Here is a 24,149-nt window from a genome sequence, read left to right on the forward strand (position 1 = left end):
ATTTGGGGTCGAACGACCATTTCACGGGGGTCGCCAAACAATGCAGTCCGCCATTTTTTTCCCCTTAGCTGTGCTACTCCCTTTTATTCTGTTGGCTTTTGAAAGCCAATAGAATAGACTCTCTTGAATAGAGTCTAATTCTATTGGCTTTCAAAAGCCAATAGGAATTGTCCAGGCTGTCTCTGCCATGCTGAGTCTGCCAAAAGCCCCAGTCTGCAAACGGTGCTGCAACTTGTCTGCAGTGAAGGCGAGCTGTCTGGAAGTTTCCACCCCTCCCTGCTGAGCAACTACTAAAAATGTAAGTAAAAGAGGGCCAGGGGTGGGAGGTGGGAGGCCGGTGGGCGCAGGGAGGGTTGCTGGCACGCGTGGGGCCCGGTGGGTGCCTTACCTCCCTTGGGCTGAGCCAGCTGGTGGCCCAGCCGGTGGTCAGCCTGCACCGTCTCTGCCGCTTGCCTCGGCCGGCGCAGGGGGCGGCACCATGCATGCGCTGCGCTCCTGGGCAGGGAAAGTCCTCAACTTACGACTGGTTGGGTAGTCCTCGACTTACGACTGGTTGGGTAGTCCTTGACTTATGGCCGGTTGGGGGTCATGGCATTAAAAAGGTTGAGAACCACTGTTCCAGTGGAATGTTTTCATAAACAAACACAGTTTTTCTTGAGGTATTTGCAGGAGTTCTCTAAAACCAGTCCTTTATTTAAAAGAAATAGGTTCCATCACCACACATTCTGGCAAATCAGCAAGAAAATAAAAAAGCATCACATAAATATAGATGTCAAAAACACAAACTATCCAGCTGTATCACTGTATGAAAAAGATTATTGGAACCCTTTCACCACAGCTTTGTAATGATTTGTAAGCCATGATCTTGAAAGCTAGGCCTTCAACTCCCAGAATCCCTGAGCCAGCCATGCTGAGGGGAAAGGGAGAGGTTTCCAAGCTGAGCCATGCTGGCTCAGGAAGTCTCTCCAGCCTGTTTATCAGTTTAGGAAGGTTAAAAGCTAATAAACCTGAAATGTCATTTTAAAAGAGGGAAAATAAATCAAATTAAAATTGCAAAGTAACTATTTTAGATCTTTTTAATAATCGTTTATAATTAATTTTATGAAGTGTTTTTATCCAGCATTAGACTATACTCAGTGTATAAGGAATGGCTGCTGGAATTGAGTATGTCCAGTTTAATGAAGAGAAGGGTGAGGGGGGACATGATAGCAGTCTTCCAATATCTCAGGGGCTGCCACAAAGAAGAGGGAGTCAAGCTGTTCTCCAAAGCGCCTGAAGGCAGGACAAGAAGCAACGGGTGGAAACTAAACAAGGAGAGAAGCAACCAGAACTAAGGAGAAATTTCCTGACAGTTAGAACAATTAACCAATGGAACAACTTTCCTCCAGAAGCAGTGAATGCTTCAACACTGGAAGTTTTTAAGAAGAAACTGGACAGCCATCTATCCGAACTGGTATAGGGTTACCTGCCTGAGCAGGGGGTTGGACTTGATGACCTCCAAGGTCCCTTCCAACTTTATTATTATTATTATTTGTGTTTGGGGAGAGTTGGGAGATAAGGACACATGCCCAACTTTTGATCACTAACCATTGCAACAATTCCCCTCTCAGTATCTCCACAAGTAGTTTTGTTTCTGGAATGCCTTTTATATTGGAAAATATCAGTCCTGTCTATTTCTGATACCAACTTCACTCCAGGATTTGAACAAGTAGGAGAGAGGAAACCAAAGGTAGATATAACAGTCCCAAAAATAACAGCAGTGTCCCAAAAATAACGAAGGATGTCAAACTGAGTTTTTGCTGCTCATTTGTTACTTTCTCTGTATTTGCCAGTTTTAATTACTCCTCCAAAGCAGCTCATTTGAAGATAAAATCCTGAAGTTCATCATTGTTATCAGAATGCTCAGGCTGACATGCTTTATCTGCTGGCTGATGATGCTCAGGCTGACTTGTTTTATCTGCTGGCTGAAGTGGGGAGGTGGCAACAAAGCCAGAGGAGAAAGCCAATCACCTTGCCTTTATTATGGCACCATCACAAATTAGGATAATACTATTTGACAGTGACTCAGCAGAGACATGATAGATGCATGGTAGGGATTGACAACAGGGATAGCAAATTTTATGCTTGCATTGCTTTCTACCAGCACATGGGCAGCTATATAATGCTAACACAGTAGTGGGAAAGACCTCCACCCAAGCATGATTTTACATACGAGGCAGGAAAATATGATCCAACTCCTGAGGAGCAAGGGATCAGCACAGGCTCTGATCATAGAACTGGCTCTCCACAAGATGTTTTAGGCCAATTCTGTGGAAAGACCACACAGACAACCTCTGCCAAGTGGTTAGGTCATTTGAACGTTACTCTAGCCATACAAAAGAGCTGCTCTCAGAAAAGTAGACTCCACATAACTTGTTTAAAATGTCCCCAAATTATACAATAATCAAACTAATTATTTATAATTTGAGAGAACTCACCATGAAACTAGATGGTGGTGATGATAAATCACATTGATGCTCCCGGGGGAAAGAGGCAGAGTACTTGTACATTCAGCTGGAATTTCTTCCCCTTCCTCCATCAATTATTTGCAGGTAAGAGTAGTTTGGAATAAACACAGAAGTTTCACTCCTTTTCTTGTAAAGGCCTTGAAGAGCAGGAGGAAAATCTGCTACCAAGGCAATAGTTAGATACTCTGTATTTGTATACATTTCTGGGGAAGAAATGTGATATGAGAAAATGTTTCAGACAAAATCTTTCCCAATTCTCGCCAAGTTGTAGTAAAGGCAAGAAACCACATCCAGACATGCAAAATTCTGTTACTATATCTTTACAGTAACAGTGATAATGGCCTACATGACTTTGGCTTCTTGGTCTGGTTTATCTTGAAGTGTTTACAGTTCTTATGCTGCCCATAGAAACTACCACATTGCAGCCCATTTGATTTGAGAAGTCTACCAAAGGTGCTGTAAAGTGAATATACATTTTTCCATGTTGTCCTAAGCCAGTGGTTCTCAACCTTCCTAATGCCACGACCCTTTAATACAGTTCCTCATGTTGTGGTGACCCCCAACCCCCCATCCAGCTGGCCGGGGGGGGCAGGAAGGCCGCTCTGCTGGTTCCGCCCAGCCTGTTGGAGAAGTGCCATTCCTCTCCCTCTTTCTGTAAGGACCCACCCCACTTTGCATCTTAAGAAGACAGAACTCTTGGAATAGTTCTTCCAACAGGAATCCTTTATTAAGAGAAAATGGTTGCAGGCATGCTAGACAGGACTTGGGGTCCAAGCTCTCCCATTCAAGGTTTTAAGGGGTTCCCCAGTAGTCCCACCCAATCAACCCCCCTTCCAGTGATAGTTTCAAGTATCACAATTCCACCTCCTTTCTTCTTTCTTCCGTCTGGATGGAGACTTCAGATACTACATGAAAGGCAATTACCCTTCTTTGATATGTTAACGCTTAGAGGTTACAATAAACACACATTCAGCATTCAGCTCTTTGAAGTGTAAAGAAGGAAGTGAGGGCCATAAAGCCCCTTTGTTCTCCCCCTTCTCTCCCTCTTATGGCAGAATCCAGAGAAGGCAGAATTGGGAGTTTCTATATTTGATAATTTAAAGATGAAATATAATTGGATTCTGACATCCGGCCCCTCTTAAAAATAAGAGAGATCCACCTGAAAGAAAACGCAAGTAAAAATTTAGTTAGGCTTGTTAGGATACTCTGTGTGAAACTTCTTCAATAGCTTCGGGGCTCTGACATGACGTTTATGGACCCACTCATTTTGTGAGGGAGGGAGGTGTTTCCAGGCAACTAGGTACTGAGTTGCTCCATGATATCTCCTAGAGTCAAGGACTTCCTTTATTTCGAAGTGTTGTTCACCCTCCACCATGATTGGAGGTGGTGGGTGGGGGATTTTTGGCCGTAGAGGTGACTGATGCTCTCTTTTCAGCAAGCTGCAATGAAAAATTGGGTGTATTTGCCTGAGATTTTTGGGTAACTCTAATTCTACTGTTACTGGATTTATGATTCTTTTAATTGGAAAAGGTCCTATGTATTTTGGTCCAAGTTTTTTACAGGGCTGTAGGGACTTTAGGTATTTTGTAGATAAGTACACCATCTCTCCTATAATGAATGGTGTAGGCTCAACCCTTTTTTTATCGGCTTGTGTTTTGTAAGCCTGCCTAGCTTCATCTAGTGCTTTTCTGACTATTGGCCAGGTGTTTTGTAATTTTTCCATCCATTCTTTCAGCGAGGGGATCTTTGGTTCGTTTGGGGTTAATTCTGGCATGGGGTTGAAGCTTTGACCGGTGGCTATTTGAAAAGGAGTGTAACCTGTGCTGGAGTGGACTGCATTATTGTAGGCAACTTCTGCAAAGGGGAGTAAGTCCGCCCACTCGGTCTGCTGGAAACTAAGAAAACATCTTAAATATTGCTTAAGTACTGAGTTCATTTTTTCAGCCCCCCCCATTTCCTTGAGGGTGGTGGCTAGATGTCAGTCCCTGAGTGGTTCCTAAGAGGGATAAAAATTCCTTCCAAAATGCAGACGTAAATTTCACCCCCCTGTCAGAGATGATGCGTTGGGGTGCCCCATGCAATCTGTAAATGTGTTGGATGAAAAGTTTTGCTAAGGCTTTTGCAGTTGGAATCTTTTGGCAAGGGATAAAGTGCACCTGTTTGGAAAACAAGTCCGTGACCGTCCAGACCACAGTATTCCCATTGCTTTCTGGCAATTCCACTATACAATCCATGGCTATTTCTCTCCAGGGGGCTGAGGGACTTGCCACTGTTTGCAATAGTCCTGGCACTTTCCCTTGCAACCTCTTTGCCGTGGCACATTTTGGACAACTTGCTATATAACTTTCAATGTCCTTTTTCATGGATGGCCACCAAAATTGCCGTTTAATTAAATGTAAAGTTTTTACAAATCCAAAATGCCCTGCTGATTTTGTGTCATGGCAAAGGTGCATGAAAGTTACTCTTTGAGTTGTTGGTATATATAACTTTTCCCCTATCCAAGTCAACCCGTCTTTCATTGTGCACACATTTTTGTTTTTCTGGAACCAATCATCTGTTTCCAAACTTTTTCTGAATTCAATTCCAGTTTGGCTGTCCAGTTGTGGTTTTAATTTGGCTTGGGTTCTTGTGGTTACTGGTGCTGCCAGTTGTGACTCTGCCATTATTGGTCTAGAGTCTGTGGTTCGTGCGCTGTTATATTGGGGCCTGCGAGATAGTGCATCTGCCAGGAAGTTCTTTCTTCCTGGTAAATGTTTGAGCTTAAATTGGAATTGGTGAAAATGCTGGGACCAGCGGGCTTGTTTGGGATTGAGTTTCCTGGAAGTTATCAGGGCTTCCAAATTTTTGTGATCAGTCCACACCTGGAAGGGGATTTTGTTGCCTTCCAGGAACTGTCGCCATGTGAGTAATGCCCAACGTATCCCATAAGCCTCCTTCTCCCATACAGGCCAGCGCTGTTCTGTTTCCGTGAGTTTCTTGGATGTATATACACAGGGTTGCAATACTGCATCATCATTTTCTTGTAATAGCACAGCCCCCACTGCCACATCACTTGCATCTGCCTGTATTATGAAGGGTTTGTCCATGTCTGGGTGCCTTAGTACGGGTTCGGCAGAAAAAAGTCTCTTTAGTCTCTCAAACGCTGCTTGGCACTCCATTGTCCATGTTAGTGGCTGGCTAGGTTTTACTGAGGATGTTCCCTTCGTTTTTAGTAAGTTGGTGAGGGGCACGGCTATCTGTGCAAATGAGGGGATGAATTGGCGGTAAAAATTTGCAAAGCCCAGGAAACTTTGTAGTTGCTTTCTTGTGCGGGGTGGTGCCCATTCTAATACTGCTCTGACCTTCTCTGGGTCCATTTCAATGCCCTGTGGGGATATGCGATAGCCTAGGTAGTCTATCCTTTCCTGGTGGAATTCGCATTTTGAGAGTTTTGCATATAGGTGAGCGGCTCGCAGCTTCTTTAAAACCGCTCTGACAAGTTTGACGTGTTCTTCTTTTGTTTCGGTAAAGATAAGAATGTCGTCCAAGTAAACAAGGACCCCCTTAAACAGGTGCTCCCTGAGAACGTCATTGATTAGTTGCATAAAGACTGCAGGGCCCCCTTGTAATCCAAATGGCAAGACTTTGAATTGATAGCACCCCATGGGGCAGTTAAATGCAGTCTTCCATTCGTCCCCTTCCTTGATTCTCACTCGATAGTAAGCTTCCCTTAGGTCTAGTTTAGAAAAAAATTTCCCTTTCGATAGGTGTGACAGCATGTCTTTCATGAGGGGCAGCGGGTATAGGTTGCTTTCACTGATTGTATTCAGGGCCCTATAATCCACGCATAAACGTAAAGAGCCATCCTTCTCCTCTCTAAAAAGGACCGGGGCAGCCACTTTAGGCTTGGCTGGCTCAATGAACCCTCTCTCCAGGTTTTTTTTTATAAATCTTTCCATTTCCTCCTTCTCCTTTGGGCTCATGGAGTATAATCTGGGCTTCGGGAGTTTTGCCCCAGGCTTGAATTCAATGGTACAGTCTGTGGGTCGGTGGGGGGGGAGCTCATTCGCCCTCTCCTCACTGAAGACTTCAGCAAGGTCCCTATATTCCTCTGGTATTTCTGTTAATCTTTTTCCCTCTCCTATGGATGCTTTTTCTATTCTTGATTCTGGTAGCCTCTCTTGGGGTTTTAAGTCCATAGGGTCCCCCTTCGGGAATTTGATTTCTGTCGTCCTCCAATTTACCCAAGGGTTCCATTTTTTCAACCATTCCATCCCTAGAATCATTGGGCATTCCATACCTGGGGTCACCACAAACGTTAAGTCCTCTTCATGGTTGCCCAGGGAGAGGTGTATTGGCAGAGTGGCTAGGGTAGCTGGCACCCCCCCTGCTATGGATCCATCTAGCTGGCCAAATGAGATTGGTTGTTCCAGTCTCCGGGATGGGATGCCCAGATTCCCCACTAGTGTTGGGCTAATGAGGCAGCGGGTGCAGCCAGAGTCTATTAAGGCTTTCACCTTCACAGCTTCGGGCATGGGGGGGATTAATATAGTCACTGTTTTGAAGATGGGTGTGATGCGTCCACTTAACAGGGGTTCGCCTTCCGAGCTGTCATCTGAGGCATCCACCGTCCCTGTGGTGTAGGCTGGAGTTCTTTCCCCTTGGTGAGCAGAGGTGGGGTTTTCTGCAATTTCCATCATTTTCATGGCTGTTTCTTTGGGCTTAGCTGAATACCCTCTGGGTTTGTTGATTGGGGATCTGTCTGGGTTGTGCTGGGGGGCCTTTGAGCGGCATTCTACAGCTCGATGCCCTTCTCTTCCGCACTTGAAACACCCCATCTGCTTCTTGGCTGTATCCGATGTTTTCACCGGTTGGTGTGTCAGCTCAGGCGGGGGGCGGCTCCATTGTTTTCCTCGGCGATGCCTCTTCAATATGTCGATCTCTGCTTCCTCTGCCAAGACGTACCATTCCTCAAGTCGATGTGGGTCTCCTCGGGGCAGGCAAGCCTCATATAGATCCTAGTTTAGTCCGTCTTTGAAACGGCCAAGGAGGATGTCTTCTGGCCAATTCAGTTTGCTGGCAATGGCTCGGGATTCTTGTGTATACTCAGCCACTGGGCGTTTGCCCTGCCTCATCGTTGTTATTCTTTCACGGGCTTTGCGATCAGCCAGGGGGTCTTCAAACCGTCTTCTCAACGAGGACATGAAACGGTTGAAGTTACTGAGTTCTGGGGCATTGGAGTCATGCAGGTTCACCACCCAGTCTGCAGCTGGTCCATCCAGGGCAGATTGCACGATCCGGATGCGGGCTTTGTCGCTGGGGATGTCCTGCCCATATTCCTCCATGTAGCTGAGGACTTGGGTTAGGAAAAACCCCAAGCGTGTTTGCTCCCCTTTGAATTTCACCTCCAACGGTGGACGTCTTGGAATGGATCGGTGCCTCCATTGTGGGTGGTAGTGTCTTCCGTCCAGATTTCCATCTGTGGTCCGGTAGGGGGTGGGAGCTCCTGGATCAGTAAATGTCCCTGGGGTTGCAGGTTCCACGTCCCCCTCGGTGTCTCTCCCGTTGTGGCTCCAGGAACTGGGGCGGGCGTAGGGCTCAGGAATCTCCTCTCCTAGGGAGCTGAGAGTTCGCTTCATCAGGTCAATAGCTCTCTCTAGGATCCAGTCTGAGTACGGCATACAGCTTCCTCCCTCTTCACTTGCGTGCAGGGATTTCTCCATCTCCTGCTTCCATTCTGGTTGCTTGGTCCCTCGTCTCAGGGTCACTTTTCTTGATTACTTTCCCCACTCGCTTTTCTTTCCAACGCCCATCGACCAGTGAGGCTTGTGGTCCTGTGTCTCCACCACTTCTTCTTCTGAGAAATCTGGCCTCTCGGATCCCAACGTCTGGCAAGGTTCCAACTGGGTCAGCGGCTCTCTTTCCAGGGAGTTTTCTCCCTCTCTTGCTTCGTTGTCTGACATGGTAAATTTTTTGCAAAATCCCCCGGCAAGGGTCTCCCTTCCAGTGGATTAATTTTGCAAGTCCTGTCTAATGTAAGGACCCACCCCACTTTGCATCTTAAGAAGACAGAACTCTTGGAATAATTCTTCCAACAGGAATCCTTTATTAAGAGAAAATGGTTGCAGGCATGCTAGACAGGAATTGGGGTCCAAGCTCTCCCATTCAAGGTTTTAAGGGGTTCCCCAGTAGTCCCACCCAATCAACCCCCCTTCCAGTGATAGTTTCAATTATCACAATTCCACCTCCTTTCTTCTTTCTTCCGTCTGGATGGAGACTTCAGATACTACATGAAAGGCAATTACCCTTCTTTGATATGTTAACGCTTAGAGGTTACAATAAACACACATTCAGCTCTTTGAAGTGTAAAGAAGGAAGTGAGGGCCATAAAGCCCCTTTGCTCTCACCCTTCTCTCCCTCTTATGGCAGAATCCAGAGAAGGCAGAATTGGGAGTTTCTATATTTGATAATTTAAAGATGAAATATAATTGGATTCTGACACTTTCTCTCTCTCTTTCCTCTCTCTCTTTCTCTCTCTTTCTCTTTCCTCTCTCTTTTCTCTCTCTCTCCTCTCTCTCTTTCCTCTTTCTCTTTCTCTCTCTCTTTCCTCCCTTTCTCTTTCTCTCTTTCCTCTTTCTCTTTCCTATTTCTCTCTTTCCTCTCTTTCTTTCTCTTTCCTCTCTCTCTTCTCTTTCCTCTCTTTCTTCTCTCTCTCCCTCTTTCCTCTCTCTTTCCCTCTTTCCTCTTTTTCTCTTTCCTCTCCCCCTTTCTCTCTTTCTCTCTCTTTCCTCTCTCTCTTTTTCTTCTCACTTTCTCTTTCCTCTCTTTCTCTTTGCTCTCTCTCTTTCTCTGTTTTCTCTCTTTCTCTCTCTTTCCTCTCTCTTTTCCTATGTTTCTCTCTCTTTCCTCTCTCTTTTCCTATGTTTCTCTCTCTTTCCTCTCTCTCTCTTACAGCAGCATCGTCAGGGGTCCCTGCCACCCCCGGCCTGGCCTCCGCAGTGTCCTCAGCTGAACGGGTGGGGAGGGGAGCAGGACGGGAGGCAGCAGCTCCAGTGGTGGTGGCAGCGGCACGGCTGCATCGTCGGGGGTCCCCACCACCCCTGGCCCGGCCACCACCCCTGCCAGGACTTCGCACTGCCCGGCCTCGCCCTCCACCCATTGATGGAGCTGCGGTGGGGACAGCGCCTGCCCGAGCTGCCTGGAGGGCAGCAAGAGGAAGAAGGAGAGGAGGAGGGCAAGGAAGCAGCCTCCCCAGCCGGGACTCCGCACTGCCCGGCCTCGCCCTCTGCCCATCGATGGAGCCACGGTGGGGGCTGGTGCCATGTGGCCCCTGGCAGCCCCTCCACCAGCCCGGCTGCTCCCCCAGGCACCCCTCTTGTCCTGGCGCCCGCCCGAGCCACCTGGGGGGCAGCAGGAGGAAGAAGGGGAGGAGGAAGAGGAGGGCAAGGAAGCTGCCGCCAGCACTGGGCCCCAGGAGGAGGCACTTCTCTCCTACCATTGCTGCATCTCCTTCTTCCTTCCCTGCAGCCTGGACTCTGGCGCACCTTCCCGGCCAGCGGGGCCAATAGTCGGGGTGGCTGGGGATTGCAGGGGCTGGTCTCCCTTGGGCTGTGGCTTGCAGGAGGGCTGGCCTGCTTAGCGAAGCCTCCAGCAGGCTGCTCCCAGCAGGGATCCCAGGGCTTCCCCGGTGGCTCCAAGCCACGAGGCCCTGGCCGCGCTTCTCCCAGTGGGTGGGACACCTGGGCGCAGGGCCAATCAGGAGCCCTGCAGGAGGTAAGTCCGCCTGAGAGAGAGAGACAGAAGGGAATCGAAAGTGCCTCTCTCTCTCTCTCTCTGCAAATGGCGGAGGAGGCCATGCGGAGATGGATGCGGAGCGGTGTATGTATTTTCTGATAGTCTTAGGTGACCCCTGGGAAAGGATCATTTGACCCCCAAAGGGGTCACGACCCACAGGTTGAGAACCGCTGTCCTAAGCAATGAGGCTTTCTAAATCCCTTTAACATGGCACCAGGATCTCTTTCCAAGAAAAAGTTGGATGTTTGAGTATATTAAGAGATATTTCTACTTCTATGGAGCTTTTGAGACCTTTGGAAGATACTGCTGACAGGAAAACAGTTTTCATGAAGAAAAAAATGCATCATAGGAGGAAGGGGCGTGGCAAGGAAATATGCTAAAAACAAATATGTCTGAAATGTGGGGAATACAAAACACTGGTTCTTTGGGAATTCCCAGGAATTAGACTAGTCTGAAGTTTTAAATATGCCAGAGCTGTCTTGTTTGTAACAAGATGTCCAGCTGAAGGGGACTTCCGGTTTGTGTCGTGGCAATGCATGGCTGCTTCCCACGGCTGATTTTTCCCTGCCAGGGGGCTCTAAACAGGCTTAAAGTTGCCCCAGAGAGGCGATGAAGAAGGAAAGGACCCTTGTCGATCACAAAAAGAGGGCAGTCAATCTGTTTGATCCAAGGAAAGCCCTCCAAACCGGCAGGGGAAAGACTGGCTGCATTTCTGTGGCTAGTCCAAGCTACTGACAACTGAACAAAGAAAGCACTTACCAGCAGTTTTAAACAGCGTGCTTGGAAGTGGGTGAGAATATTGATCCTTTCTCTACTATTTTGATTCTTGACTCCCTGGAAAAGACAGATTCCCCAAAAGCAAGATTCCCCAAATGTGAGAAGGAAGGGGATTTTTGCCCCACCCTTCCAGAGAACTGAAAGCGGTGGTTCAATTATTTTGGGGGGACAAAAACAGAGAAGAATATACAGTAATACTAAACTGGAAGTAATATAAAGACATAGCTTTGATAAATCTTTTTTCTTTTAAAGAAAATTTTATTGATTTTCTAGTTTTACATTTAAATATTTGAAAAGCAACGTGGAGGCTGTCAATAATTCAATAACATACAAATATCTTTAGTACAGATCACAAACTATTACATTAAATATTTCCTCTCTTTTTCCCTTGGTATTTACTGTCTCATATTTAAATTAATACAATTCTTATTATATTGACTAAATAAAAAGAACTTTCTTACATTTATCAATAATTTTTAATTTATACATATCCTAGTTGTTTTAACATTCAATTTTTTTAGACAATCAATGTTCTGGTTAGTTTTTCCCAATTTTTAGTTTTCCATTAATATTTAAATGTAACGTTTAATATTTATAATTTCTAAGTTTTAAATAACCCCAATTCCCTTTATCACAATTCATCACGAGATCTAATGTTCAGATACAAATCTTATCTATTTGAATTCTCACCATCCTACATCAATGGATTAATAATACAATATAATATTCTCATTTTCTGGTAATTTCCAAATATCTTAAATTTAGTAACCAAAATTTCTCTTATTTCAACATTTAATACTTCCTTTCTTTTTCTCTTAATTTCTACTATCTCATATTTAAGCTAGTAGTTTTTATTATTACTGCTAAGTAAGAACATATTTATTACATCCATCGATACATTTTTAGCTTATATATATCTTAATTACCTTTATATTTAACCTTTATGAGCAAATCAATGTTCAAATTTAACTGTTAATATTTATACTTCCAAGTTTTAAATGACCAAAGTTTTCTTTATTTCAACTCACAACAATATCTAGTATTCAAAGTGCACATCTTATCTATTTGAATATATTCTATTTTAATTCTCATTAATAAGTCAAAACCCCAATTTTCTTCAGTCTTATTCTAGCTTTCTTTCTTTGCCAAATCGTCTTTCATGTCTGTGCTTTTGAGTCATCAAATAAATCTCCCTGTGTTGTTATGTATATTGTTTGAAGTAAAAAAACCCATCCGGTCACCATTTTTTGAGAGGATTAGCAAATTGTCTCTCTATTTTTCTATCTCGACATAGTTGTCCTGAACTGTTTATCTTCTCTTCAGTCTGTTCTTCTTCTTGATGCTCAGGTTTCTTCTGATTTATGTAGAAAGTCTTTTCCCTTTTCCATATTGTTAGTCCCTTTTCTAGATTTTCCATTGACTGTATTTGTTGATCAATTGAATCTTCTGTCATAATATTTAATTGTTCCACTTTTTCTGTTATATTCTGTGTAGTTGATTTTTTAGTTGTAATCAAAGTTTGAGTTCGTATATCTGGGCTGACATCTTGTTCTTTTCTGTAACCTCTTATTTCATCAGTAACTGTAAGAATAGTTTGGTGAATTGTTTTCAACATAAAGAGAATCTGTTTCTGATCTTCTCCATATTCTCTTAGTAGTGTATTAGGTTAAAAGCTTTAAAATCAGAGAATGAAAAAAAATTTTTTGTCACTGAGTATAGAACACAACTGGGCTTCTCACAGCTGATGCCTCAAGGTTACATAAGTCTTATCTATGGTCTGGGCTACTGGCCAAGTCTCTTTTAAGCAATAACAAGTTGTGATATCAGGTTTAGCCACAAGATGTCGCCCCTACCATTTAAAGTTTTCTTTTAAGTCCAAAGTTTTTATAATCTTTTCAGTTTTACTTCTTTTTTATAAGTAAAAACCTAGATCTTCATTAGAAATAGAAAATATTTTAGTCCACAAACTTTAAAAAATAAAATTCCAATTAGGATCAAGTTATTCTTGCAATGTTTTAAACTCCTCTGGATAGTCAGTCGCTGCTGTTTTTAGAGAGAGGGATAAAATCTCCCTTCCCTCTCCACAGGGGGGAAAGTACTATAAGCAGCTTATGCAGGTAAAAAAGATAGTTAGGATTTAAGAGAAGTAGATCTCACCCAGTCTCATCCACACTGCTTTATAATTGCCTGGTGGTAAGTGTGACTTTGGCTGTCTGCAGCCTAGTGACGAGCCATATTTCTATGGCCAGTTTTTCATCTGCCGGTTTGGAGGACTGCCCCGGATCGAGGGGAAGGGCTACCACCCTCCCGCAATCAAGTGGGGATCCCCTCCTTGCTGGTCGCCCCTCCAGGGTGACTTTCGACCCTTTCCAGGATCCCCCAGTGAAGCGAAACTGGACGCGGAAGACAGAGCTTGCCTTCTGGACCTCCATAGTGGCCGCATCAGCAAACCGGAACAGCTTTGATAAATCTTGAGAACTGAGAAAACTGTTAAGATCTTTTTTTGAAAGAACATTCAGGCGAAATTCAAGAAATTTTAAAGTTGAAATAAATGTTTGCTTTAAGTGCTGGAAAATGGATATCTAAGGACATCTAGTGGCAGGAGAGAGGTACAGCACTAATTTTGTTATGTCTAGAGTGGACTTGGCACAAAGTCCAGACACAGATAACTACTTAGCTTCTTTGATCCTTAGTGAAGCTCTTAATTCAACAGAGAGTAGCTGGCAATGGAGAAAAACATTTTGGGCTATTTTCTGCATGGTGGGAGTTACAACAGTTTTGAAACTTGTTGACCTTCTTGGATTACAAACATCAACTGAACTTTAACTCTTGATTTTCTGTCTCTTGGTTACTTTTGCCTAGAGGAGACTTATGGACTGATTGTTGGGTGGTTGGACATTTTGGATTACAAACTTCAGTTGACTGATAATTCTTGGATTCCTGGACAGAGGAACTCTTACAAAATACTCCTTTTGGTGGTGGACCTATATTTTGGAACTTATTGGACTATAAAGGCTATATACAAAGAATATAAGAACTTTAAATTTAAGTAGCATATTGTTGTATTGACTATAAGATTGGTCGTGTTAGATAAGCCTGGGAAATATAATAGAGGGTGGGAACAAAATGAGTGCTCCATACCTAGCTAAAAGTGGCAAAAAAACATCGCTAGTATCTGCCTCTGAAGCCCCCAACCTGGCATATCAGAGAGTAAAAGCTAACAACTTTCAGAAGGAAATGCTATCTATATTGCAATCAATTCAAGAGGCAATCGATTCACATAAAGAAGACTCAAGAAAAAACTATGATGAGACTAAAGATAATTTGGATAAGATAAATGAACAAGTTTTAACTTAAACATAACAATTAGAAAACCTTCAGAAAACAACTATAAAGAAGGAACAAGGAACTCAGAAAATAGAAGACAAACCAGAAGAAACTGATCTAAAGATGGAGAATACAAAGAAAGGAAACTACAGACTGCAGCAGACAAAGGAAAACGTGGAAGACTTAGTAATAATACTAGAAATGGAAAAGGCACACCATCCCTCAAGATTTCAGAACATATCTGAAGATAAGGAAGAAGACTTTATAGAACAGATTATAGACTTTCAGGAGAAATGTTAGAAACTGGGAAATAAGAAACGAAAAGAGGGAGAAGGAAAGTGGGAGATTTTCAATGAATATAAATGGATAGAACTACCCCTCAGAAATATCTTACCTAAATGACTTTTTCTACTACAAATAGTACCCATAAAAACAGATAAAAAATCCTTTGATGATCTAAATAAATACACCAATTTGGAAATTTATCTGACATAGGAAGAAAGCTAGAGTTAGATTTAAAAAAATAGAGGACTTGAACTATTGGATGGGGCCCTACTATCAAACAGGTGTTTGAATATGGCTAAAAGAAATAGATAATTCTTAGATACTAAAAGATCATTATACTTAGAAAGATAGGATTTATAATTAGGATGGCATACTTTTCTATGGGATGGGAAATATGAAAATATCAGGATGGCTCCTAACAAGGGAAACTTTTACTCACTCAAACTTAATCAACTTTGAGAAAATTGTAACCTATAAAAATATTTTGAATACTGAAGGGAAACTAAAATTGAAATAAGAATTGGGAAAACAGGGTATAAGGTGGCTTTAACTGCAAATATAATTGAGATATGAGCTGGATAGAAAAGATGTTATGAACTGGAACTATTTTTATTAGATATAATATTAGAAAAATATGATGAAGAAGTATATACTTAATGTTGTATGTATTAATAGCAATAAGAATTTTATTTGCTTAGTGTTTGAAAAACGAAGTAATATTACCTGAAGAAGAGAGGATCAAGAAAACATTGGAATGTGGAGAAATGGACAGAGCGATATTGAAGGTCAAAAAAAAAAAGAAGACAGAATAATTTCAAATATGGGATATAGGTTATCACTGGCCAGGAAAAAGGGGTAGAGATTAGGAATTCAATATGTATCTTCAAGTAAAAAATGAAACCCGGCAACACATTGTTTATTAAGCACTTATGATTTGTAAAAATAGAAAATCAATAAAATATTATAAAAAAAGATGTCCAGCTGAAGACACTGGATATAATCCCCTATGTAATAATATCTATTTTTAAGCAAGTGTACTCCTGAAGAGGCAACTTGAATGCTAGAAATGGGAGGACAAATGGTTCTGCTAGAACTCAGATTCAGAAGAGTTGTCTGATATGTGGAATCACTACCATAAATGCTGCATATATTTGAAGGAGCAGAGAAAGCTACATTTCAGTTCCAGAAGTATGACCCCCTATTCTCTGGGATAATCTGGGATTCAGGCAAAGATTATTTGCTGCTGCAAAAGAGGAAAAACAAGATATGAAACAATAAGGGATGACTTTGAGGTGGTGATGACTCTCAGTGAAAAGATCTGAGTGGGGGAAAGAGACATATGCCACTAGAAGACAGCCAGTGTACTTAAGAAGACAACACATATTTTCTAAAACAAAGCATGATGAATGTGACTCTGACAAGAGCTTGTGGACAGATGTTGTTATTAGTATTTAAATCAGTATTAGGTGAAGAAATCAGCTGATTACGAAAGAAGTAGTGAATTCTGACTGCTCTTAAAAGAACAGATGAGACAGAACTGACCCACATGAGCACCATCCATGGGAAGGTTTCTTTGTGCCAGCCTCAGGCATAAAATCTTCTCATGTTGGCTTAATGCTCTTTGTTAACTGGTGGGAAGAAAGGGTGCCATGTGGATTATATATTCCCAAGGATCAAAATGTTCTGAATTAACCTTGAAAAATGGCTCCTGGTAGACAATGGAAAACTTGTCAGAATTACTGTCCTAATTTAAATGTCTATTTCCTTCCTAGACATTGATGGCCCAACACATTTAGTAACTGACCGAGTAACAGAAAACACAGCAACCATTTCTTGGAATGGAGCCCAGGCTCCCATTGATAGCTATGTAGTGAGCTACAACTTAGTTGGTGGTGATACAAAACAGATATCCATTGACAAGGACAAGAGAACCACTACTCTTGTGGGACTGAAGCCTGGCATGGAGTACACTATCCACATCTGGGCTGTGAAGGGAACTCAGCAGAGCAGAAGGGCAAGCACAGAAGCTGAAACAGGTACTGACACCATAGATAAGAAATTGTGAAATCTTCATGAGTTCCTCTATTTTAGTTCTACTCAGTGGAGTTCTTTTTTAGACATGCTAAACTGTACAAGTTATCTGTGAAGGAGTACTAGAACTCTGGCAGCAGATTGAAGATTTACAGTCTGCTGAAAAAAATCAGGTATCTTCTTTTCCTTTCTCAGTTTTGTCAAGACAAGTCACATTCAATTTGTGAATTTAAAACCTGAAAGATGTCAAGCAAGTACTGATTGTTAAATTCTGGATAGAATGAATTATTGAGAAACCAGACAAATAAAGAACAAATCTTTTAATAATATAGTAATTGGTTAAATATGATAATCATATATTGATATATATCTGCATATATTCATGTCTGTGTATTATGTATGGGTTATCTACATTCAGGGTGTAAGAGTGGTGAAAACTTAATTCAAATCCTAAACTAGTACCAAGAATTATTAAGGTGGCATTTAAGAATTTGGGCACTGCCAGGCAAGGTGGCTTTTTGTAAATTAGAGTGTTTAGGTCTGATAAATTCAATGTATTTGCTGATATCAAGGAAGTCCTTAAAGTATCGCTCCAAGGGCTACAACCGCTATTGGTATAATAACAGATTTCTTTTTCCATAAGAATTACTTTAATCTGCAAATCCCAGTATTTTGATTTTTTTTCCAATTGTTTTTATTCAATCCCAGCACCATCTGATTTAGCAACATCAATAAATCAGACATTCCTATTTTCAGTACAGTAATTGTTATATCAGGCATGATCAGAACAAGATGGCAGAGTTATATGTATAATGCTTCTGACATATCCTGTCAGAACCCATATTCTAAAGGGCCTTTTCCTTTTCTTTCCCTTTTTCTTTCTAAACCCGAACTGCATTCTCTTCTTTCCCTGGGTTCTGCCATACTACTGGAGGGGAGGGGGAAGCGCTTGAGGGTTATTGCCTTGTTTTCCTGTATCGCTACTGTTATGTCCCGAGCCTTGCAAACGGCTCGGGCGTTTGCAGGCAGTCCCGGGCAGGTGCAAAGCTGCCCGGGACCAGACAGGCTGTCGCCAGCGCCGTGCGCATGTGCGGGTGCTGGCGCGGGAAAAGTAACACATTTACCCGGGAAGCGTCTATATAAGAAGCTGGGAGGTTTTGGGAGCTGCTGAAGCCATCTACTTGTAAGCTGAACGCTGAATAAAGGAAACTGAGAACTTCAACTGCTTCTCGTGTCTGCTTCCCGCCAAGGACTCAACACTGGCGACGAAGGTGGGATGCCTTGCACTACCTGGAAAGGAAGAAGTGTAAGCTTACCCAAGGAGTCCTGAGCGGCGGAAAGGAACGGCGTCGACTCGGCAGCTGCCCGCCAATCCGGTGCGCATTCGGGGGTAGGCTGGCTGATAGACCCGTCTCCTGAAGATTTGAAGATGGCGAAAATCGGAAGGCTTTCGGAATTCGACGTCTCACATCCAGAGCGGTGGGAGTCATACGTAGCCAGGGTGGAGAACTACTTCAAGGCAAACCAAGTGAGGGAAGAGAGCTTGAAGGCTGCCACCCTGCTTTGTGTTTGCGGTCAAGACGCCTTCGATATCGCAGAAAACCTTGCAGCACCTGTTCCAGTAGAGTCTGTCAGCTACGCAGATCTGAAGAAGCTACTGAAAGAGCACTTCCACCCCAAGATGTCCGTCATCGCATGGCGCCACACCTTCGAGCAGAGGGATCAACGGCCCGGTGAGTCGGCCAAAGAATTCATCGCCGCATTACGGAAGGCCGCCAAGCACTGCGAGTTCAAAGACCTCGAAGAACGACTGAGGGACCGATTCGTGTGCGGGTTAAGGCATCGAGATCTACAACAGAGACTTTTCGCTAAAGAAGAACTGTCCTACCAAGATGCCTTAAGGGAAGTCACCGCAGAAGAAGCAGCAGGCGGCGCTATCAAGAACATGCGGCCGATCAGAAACAGTCCAGAGGTTGCATCCGTGCACCAGGAAGACGCCCAAAGGAACTCCGAGGAGGATCCGGATGAGGAAGTCGACCGTCTCCACCCCACGACGGAAGAAAAACAGAAGGGAAGCTCTTCAGCTCTGCTCAAGTGCATCGGCTGTGGAGGTCGCCACAGGAGAACCGACTGCAAGTTCCGCTCCGCTACCTGCCGGGCATGCGGCAAACAAGGACACATTGCAGCTGTGTGTCTGGGCCGACGAAAGGTACAACCTCAGGAAGAACCGCGCCTGAAAGGTACCAGATTCCCCAGCCAGAATAGGGTAGGGTTTTGCGCTTCGCGAAGAAGCATCCTTAGGACAGGCACACACAAGCCAATTAAGAAAAAGCTGTCACTCAAGGTGAAGCTACAAGGGGTTCCATTATCTATGGAACTAGACACAGGGTCTGCCTTTTCAATTATCTCCTTGCATACATTTAGGAAGATTTGTTCCGGTAGTGGAACTCAGGCCAAGTTAAGGCCTTCTGACATTGTGTTAACAGATTTTCAAAATTCAAGAGTGTGTGTTAAGGGGGAGGCCACCCTTAACGTGCAATACAAGAGTTTTGAAGGTCCACTAGACTTATTAGTAGTAGGGGGTGAACGAACGAGTCTCATAGGACTCGATTGGTTTGAGGCCCTGGGGATACACGTCACAGGACTCAACAGTTTACAAACACTCGACCTACAGGAAGTCTGCAAAGAATTTGCAGATGTTTTCAGCCCCCAGCTGGGCACATTCAAAGGACCCCCTGTGTCCTTAAAGCTAGACCCCACTGTCACTCCCATTAGAATTAAAGCAAGAAGGGTCCCTTTTGCTTTAAAGAGTAAAATTGACACTGAGTTAGACAAACTGATTCAACAGGGAATCCTAGAACCTGTTGATTCCAGTCCTTGGGAGACCCCCATTGTCACGCCTCTAAAGGCAAATGGGGACATTCGCATTTGTGCTGACTACAAATGCACTCTGAATAAGGCATTGCAGCAACATGCCTATCCTGTTCCTGTGGTCAGTCATATTCTGGCCTCCCTCAAGGGGGGGCGCGTTTTTGCAAAGCTTGACCTAGCTCAAGCGTATCAACAGCTGCCTGTTGATGATGATGCTGCTATAGCTCAGACTATTGTGACCCACAGGGGAGCCTTTAAGGTAAAAAGGCTACAGTTTGGAGTGAATGTCGCTCCTGGGATTTTCCAAAGCGTAATGGAAAACACACTACGGGGCATACCAGGGGTTTGCCCCTACTTTGATGATGTCTTAATTGCAGGAGACTCCACACACATTCTAGCTGAAAGGCTAAGGGCTGTTCTGTTAAGATTCAGGAAGTCAGGCCTCAAGCTCAAAAAAGACAAATGCAAGATTGGGGTGCCTTCTACTGAATTTCTGGGGTTCAAAATTGATGCTGCTGGGATTCACCCTGCTGAATCCAAACTGACAGCTATTTTAGAAGCACTAGGCCAAAGTCCAAGGCCGAACTTCAGGCCTTCCTGGGCCTCCTGAATTTCTACAATTCTTTTCTTCCACATAAAGCTAGTGTAGCTGAGCCTCTTCACAGGCTACTAGACAAACAAGCAGTGTGGCAGTGGTCACATACACATGAGGCTTGCTTTAACAAAGTCAAGGCCTTGCTCACTTCTAACAGTGTACTTGCACATTTCAACGAATCTCTTCCTGTGTGCATCGCATGTGATGCGTCCCCTTACGGGGTAGGAGCTGTCCTGAGCCACCTCAGGTCTGATGGAACTCAGGTTCCTGTTGCATATTACTCCAGAACATTGTCTTCTGCTGAGCGCAACTACGCTCAGATAGACAGGGAGGCTCTGGCTGTTGTCGCTGGAATTAAAAAATTCCACGATTTTCTCTATGGCAGGCATTTCACGGTCTTTACTGACCATAAGCCTCTGCTGGGACTGTTTACCACACGTAAGCAGACTCCCCAAATCATTTCCCCTAGAATGCTTAGGTGGTCTATTTTTCTGTCTGCATATGATTTTTCTTTACTCCACAAGCCTGGGAAAGAAATGGGCCATGCTGATGGCCTCAGTAGATTGCCTCTGCCAGTAGTAGAAGCTGACCCTGCGCCAGCTGTCAACATTCTATCAATCCAAGCCTTGCCCGAGCTCCCTCTTTGTGCCAGGGATGTTGCCGCTGAAACAGGTACAGATCACACACTTTCACGTGTCCGTTCCTGGGTTTTGTCCGGTTGGCCTGAGCACTGCCCTAGTCCTGAGTTTCAGAGTTTCTGGTCCAAAAGAAACGAGTTGTCCCTTTCTCAGGGTTGTCTGCTTTGGGGAAACAGAGTTGTCATTCCCTCCTCAATGAGGACTAGGGTCTTAGAATCCCTCCACGAGGGTCATCCTGGCATTGTTCGTATGAAGGCTCTTGCACGCAGCCACTTGTGGTGGCCTGTTTTAGATAAGGATATTGAGGCTAAGGTGCATGCATGCCACCTGTGCCAACGATCTCGCCCAGAGATGCCCCAAGCTCCCGTGCATAAATGGGAGGAAACGCAGTCCCCATGGTCTAGGGTGCACATTGACTACGCTGGGCCCTTTCAGGGCCAGTTCTTCTTGGTCCTTATTGACAGCCATTCAAAATGGCTTGAGGTTGTACCTGTCTCTTCCACCACCACTGTAAAGACTATTCAGGTACTGAGGGGGATTTTTGCTGCACACGGGCTTCCAGATGTCATCGTGTCTGACAACGGCCCTCAATTCACTTCCTCCGAATTCCAAGCTTTCTTACAGGCTAACATGATTCGTCATGCCACGTCTGCACCCTTCCACCCGTCCACCAACGGTATGGCTGAACATATGGTGCGCATCACAAAGGACGCCTTGAAAAGACTCACCTACGGGGACTGGCATCACAGGTTGGCTGACTTTCTCCTTTCTTATCGCACCACACCGTCCACTTCTACAGGGAGAAGCCCAGCTGAACTTCGTTGGGGGCGCCAACTTACTACTAACTTGACCGGTTGCATCCGGACAGACTGCCTTCATCTACCTCACATCCTAGGGCACCTAGACAACTACTTGTGGGTGCCCCGGTTTGGGCTCGCAATTACGGGCCTGGTCATACCTGGGTCCCCGCTTCTATTTCCAGGGTCACAGGTCCTCTCTCCTATGAGGTTGCCCTGGACAACGGTCGTGTCCTGCGTCGGCACATCGACCAACTCCGCCCTAGGCAGGACTTTTCAGATGAGACTCCTGGGTCTTTTCCAGGGGGGGAGGGGGACCCTTTGGAGCAAAGGGAAGGGCACGAGCTGCTGCCCATCTCCACTGATGGAGCCACAAACGGCCCATCCCAGGGTTCCGCAATTGCTCCGAAAAGGAATTCATGGAGCTTACCCACACAACAGGCACTCACGCCTACTCCAGCCAGGGAGTCACCCCGGGGGCATACTCACCTTCCACACACATCACACAGCACTCCAGTCACGGAGGATACCCGGGGGCATCCCAACAAATCATTCCCCACAAGAGAGCTGGCACACAATCCCCAAGGTTGGCCTGACCTTACCCCAAATTCTACAGGGGGTCAAACATACAGGGAGGTGGTCGAGGAACCAAGTCCCGACTACAACACCTCTAGCCCAAATCAGGGAGTAACTGAGTTTTGGGAAAGTACAGAAACCCACACAAGCCCGGACACAGAACGGGGTTCAGGGAATGGTCAGCCTCCTGACAGGTCTTGGACGGACCTAGGAGGTTCAACAGAGACGCCCAGCAGTGGCTATCACTTCAAGGGGCCCGAGGGTCTACAGCTAGGCAGGTCAACCAGGTCACAAAGTGACAGAAGCCCTGGCCTGACGAGCCCGGTGGGCAAGCAAGCAGGCCAGGCATTGGGGCACAGTCCTTGGAAGGCACCAAGGCAAAATAAGGAGAACAGGCTCACATCTCCCTCCAGTCAGGGAACTCATGCTAGTAACCCAGAGCTGAGAAGGTCACAGAGAGCAAAGAAGTCTCCTAAATACTTAGAGGATTACATAACATTGCTGGCTAAACAAAAGCCAGGTAACGATAGGAGCACTGAGAAGCAGAACACTGCATAAAATAAATGTTTATATGTTGGTAGTAGTTTTAGCCCGGGGGAAAGGGGTGTTATGTCCCGAGCCTTGCAAACGGCTCGGGCGTTTGCAGGCAGTCCCGGGCAGGTGCAAAGCTGCCCGGGACCAGACAGGCTGTCGCCAGCGCCGTGCGCATGCGCGGGTGCTGGCGCGGGAAAAGTAACACATTTACCCGGGAAGCGTCTATATAAGAAGCTGGGAGGTTTTGGGAGCTGCTGAAGCCATCTACTTGTAAGCTGAACGCTGAATAAAGGAAACTGAGAACTTCAACTGCTTCTCGTGTCTGCTTCCCGCCAAGGACTCAACAGCTACAATGTAACACTTTGCTGTTTCTGCATTTCTTCCTCTGTGAACCTTCTCTCCCGTGTTGTCAGCTAGTAAAGGGGAGAGGAGAATGGAATGTACCTCCGGCAACTGTTTTATCTCCGAGTTCGCAAGGGAAGGTACGAAGTGCCCCCCAAACATCGCTGCAGCCAGGAGACGGCCTGATCTTATCTCCTTTTTCTCACAACGAACTTAACACCTTGGGATTGGCCTGTTTGAACTGACCGGATGAACTATGGGGTGGGGTTATGCTTGAGATACTTTTTACCTATCGATCTGGCGGGAAACCCTCAGATCCTGTCTATTATGCCTGCTATCAGCTTCTCCTAATAAAAGCTCCTTTTGGAAGAAACTGCTTCCATGAGTTCTACTTTCTTAGGATGAGGTATTGAAGTGGGCCCTGACATATCCAGCCTTTGTTAAAACTGAATATGACAATTCTGACAAAACAAAACTATTCAGAAACAGTACAAATAAACTATTTCCCCAGATTCTTGGTTCCTTTTTAGTAATGAATTAATTTAAATTTGCAGACATCAAGAAACAAGCATAACTATTTAATTGTTAATAGTTATGCTCAAGTTTACACATGGCCACATGGCTTCTTCAGTAAATATTAACTGATCATTTTAAGAAAATGGAGGATTTAAAAAAAGAATATATAATCCAATGTTACTGAGAAAAAAATGCAATACTGTATCTTGGTTCACAGAAATAGATGGACCCACCAATCTGAAAACAGACCAAGTGACAGAAAACTCAGCCACTGTGTCTTGGAACAAGGCCTGGGCACCTGTAGAACAGAACATCCTCAGCTATACATCTGCTGATGGAGAAACCAGAGAGGTACCTGTTGGGAAGGATAATGTCAAGACTACCTTGACAGACCTGAAACCAGGCATAGAATATGTTCTCCACATTTGGGCAGTGAAGGGAAGCCAGCAGAGCAAGAGAGCAAGCACAAAAATTATGACAGGTAACTTGAGAAGGGCAGTGGGAGTGGGATGATAAGTTTATGAAACAGGGTCCTTCGAAATTGACAGTGGTATAATCTTATTGCTACTAGGGCTGATGA

General features: G+C 44.6%; 1 protein-coding gene across 1 annotated transcript in view; it reads left to right on the forward strand.

Annotated features, from left to right (window-relative positions):
* The window catches only part of TNN (tenascin N), a 90,947-nt gene that overhangs the window by 38,511 nt on the left and 28,287 nt on the right, over positions 1-24,149 (forward strand). The window contains exons 7-8 of the mRNA XM_039348537.1: positions 16,442-16,705; positions 23,787-24,050. Of these exons, the coding sequence (XP_039204471.1) occupies positions 16,442-16,705; positions 23,787-24,050 (528 nt within the window). The remainder of the gene's footprint in view (positions 1-16,441; positions 16,706-23,786; positions 24,051-24,149) is intronic.

The sequence above is a fragment of the Crotalus tigris genome, unplaced genomic scaffold, assembly GCF_016545835.1.
Source record: "Crotalus tigris isolate CLP2741 ecotype Arizona unplaced genomic scaffold, ASM1654583v1 scf7180000017560.2302168, whole genome shotgun sequence".
Classification (NCBI taxonomy): domain Eukaryota; kingdom Metazoa; phylum Chordata; class Lepidosauria; order Squamata; family Viperidae; genus Crotalus; species Crotalus tigris.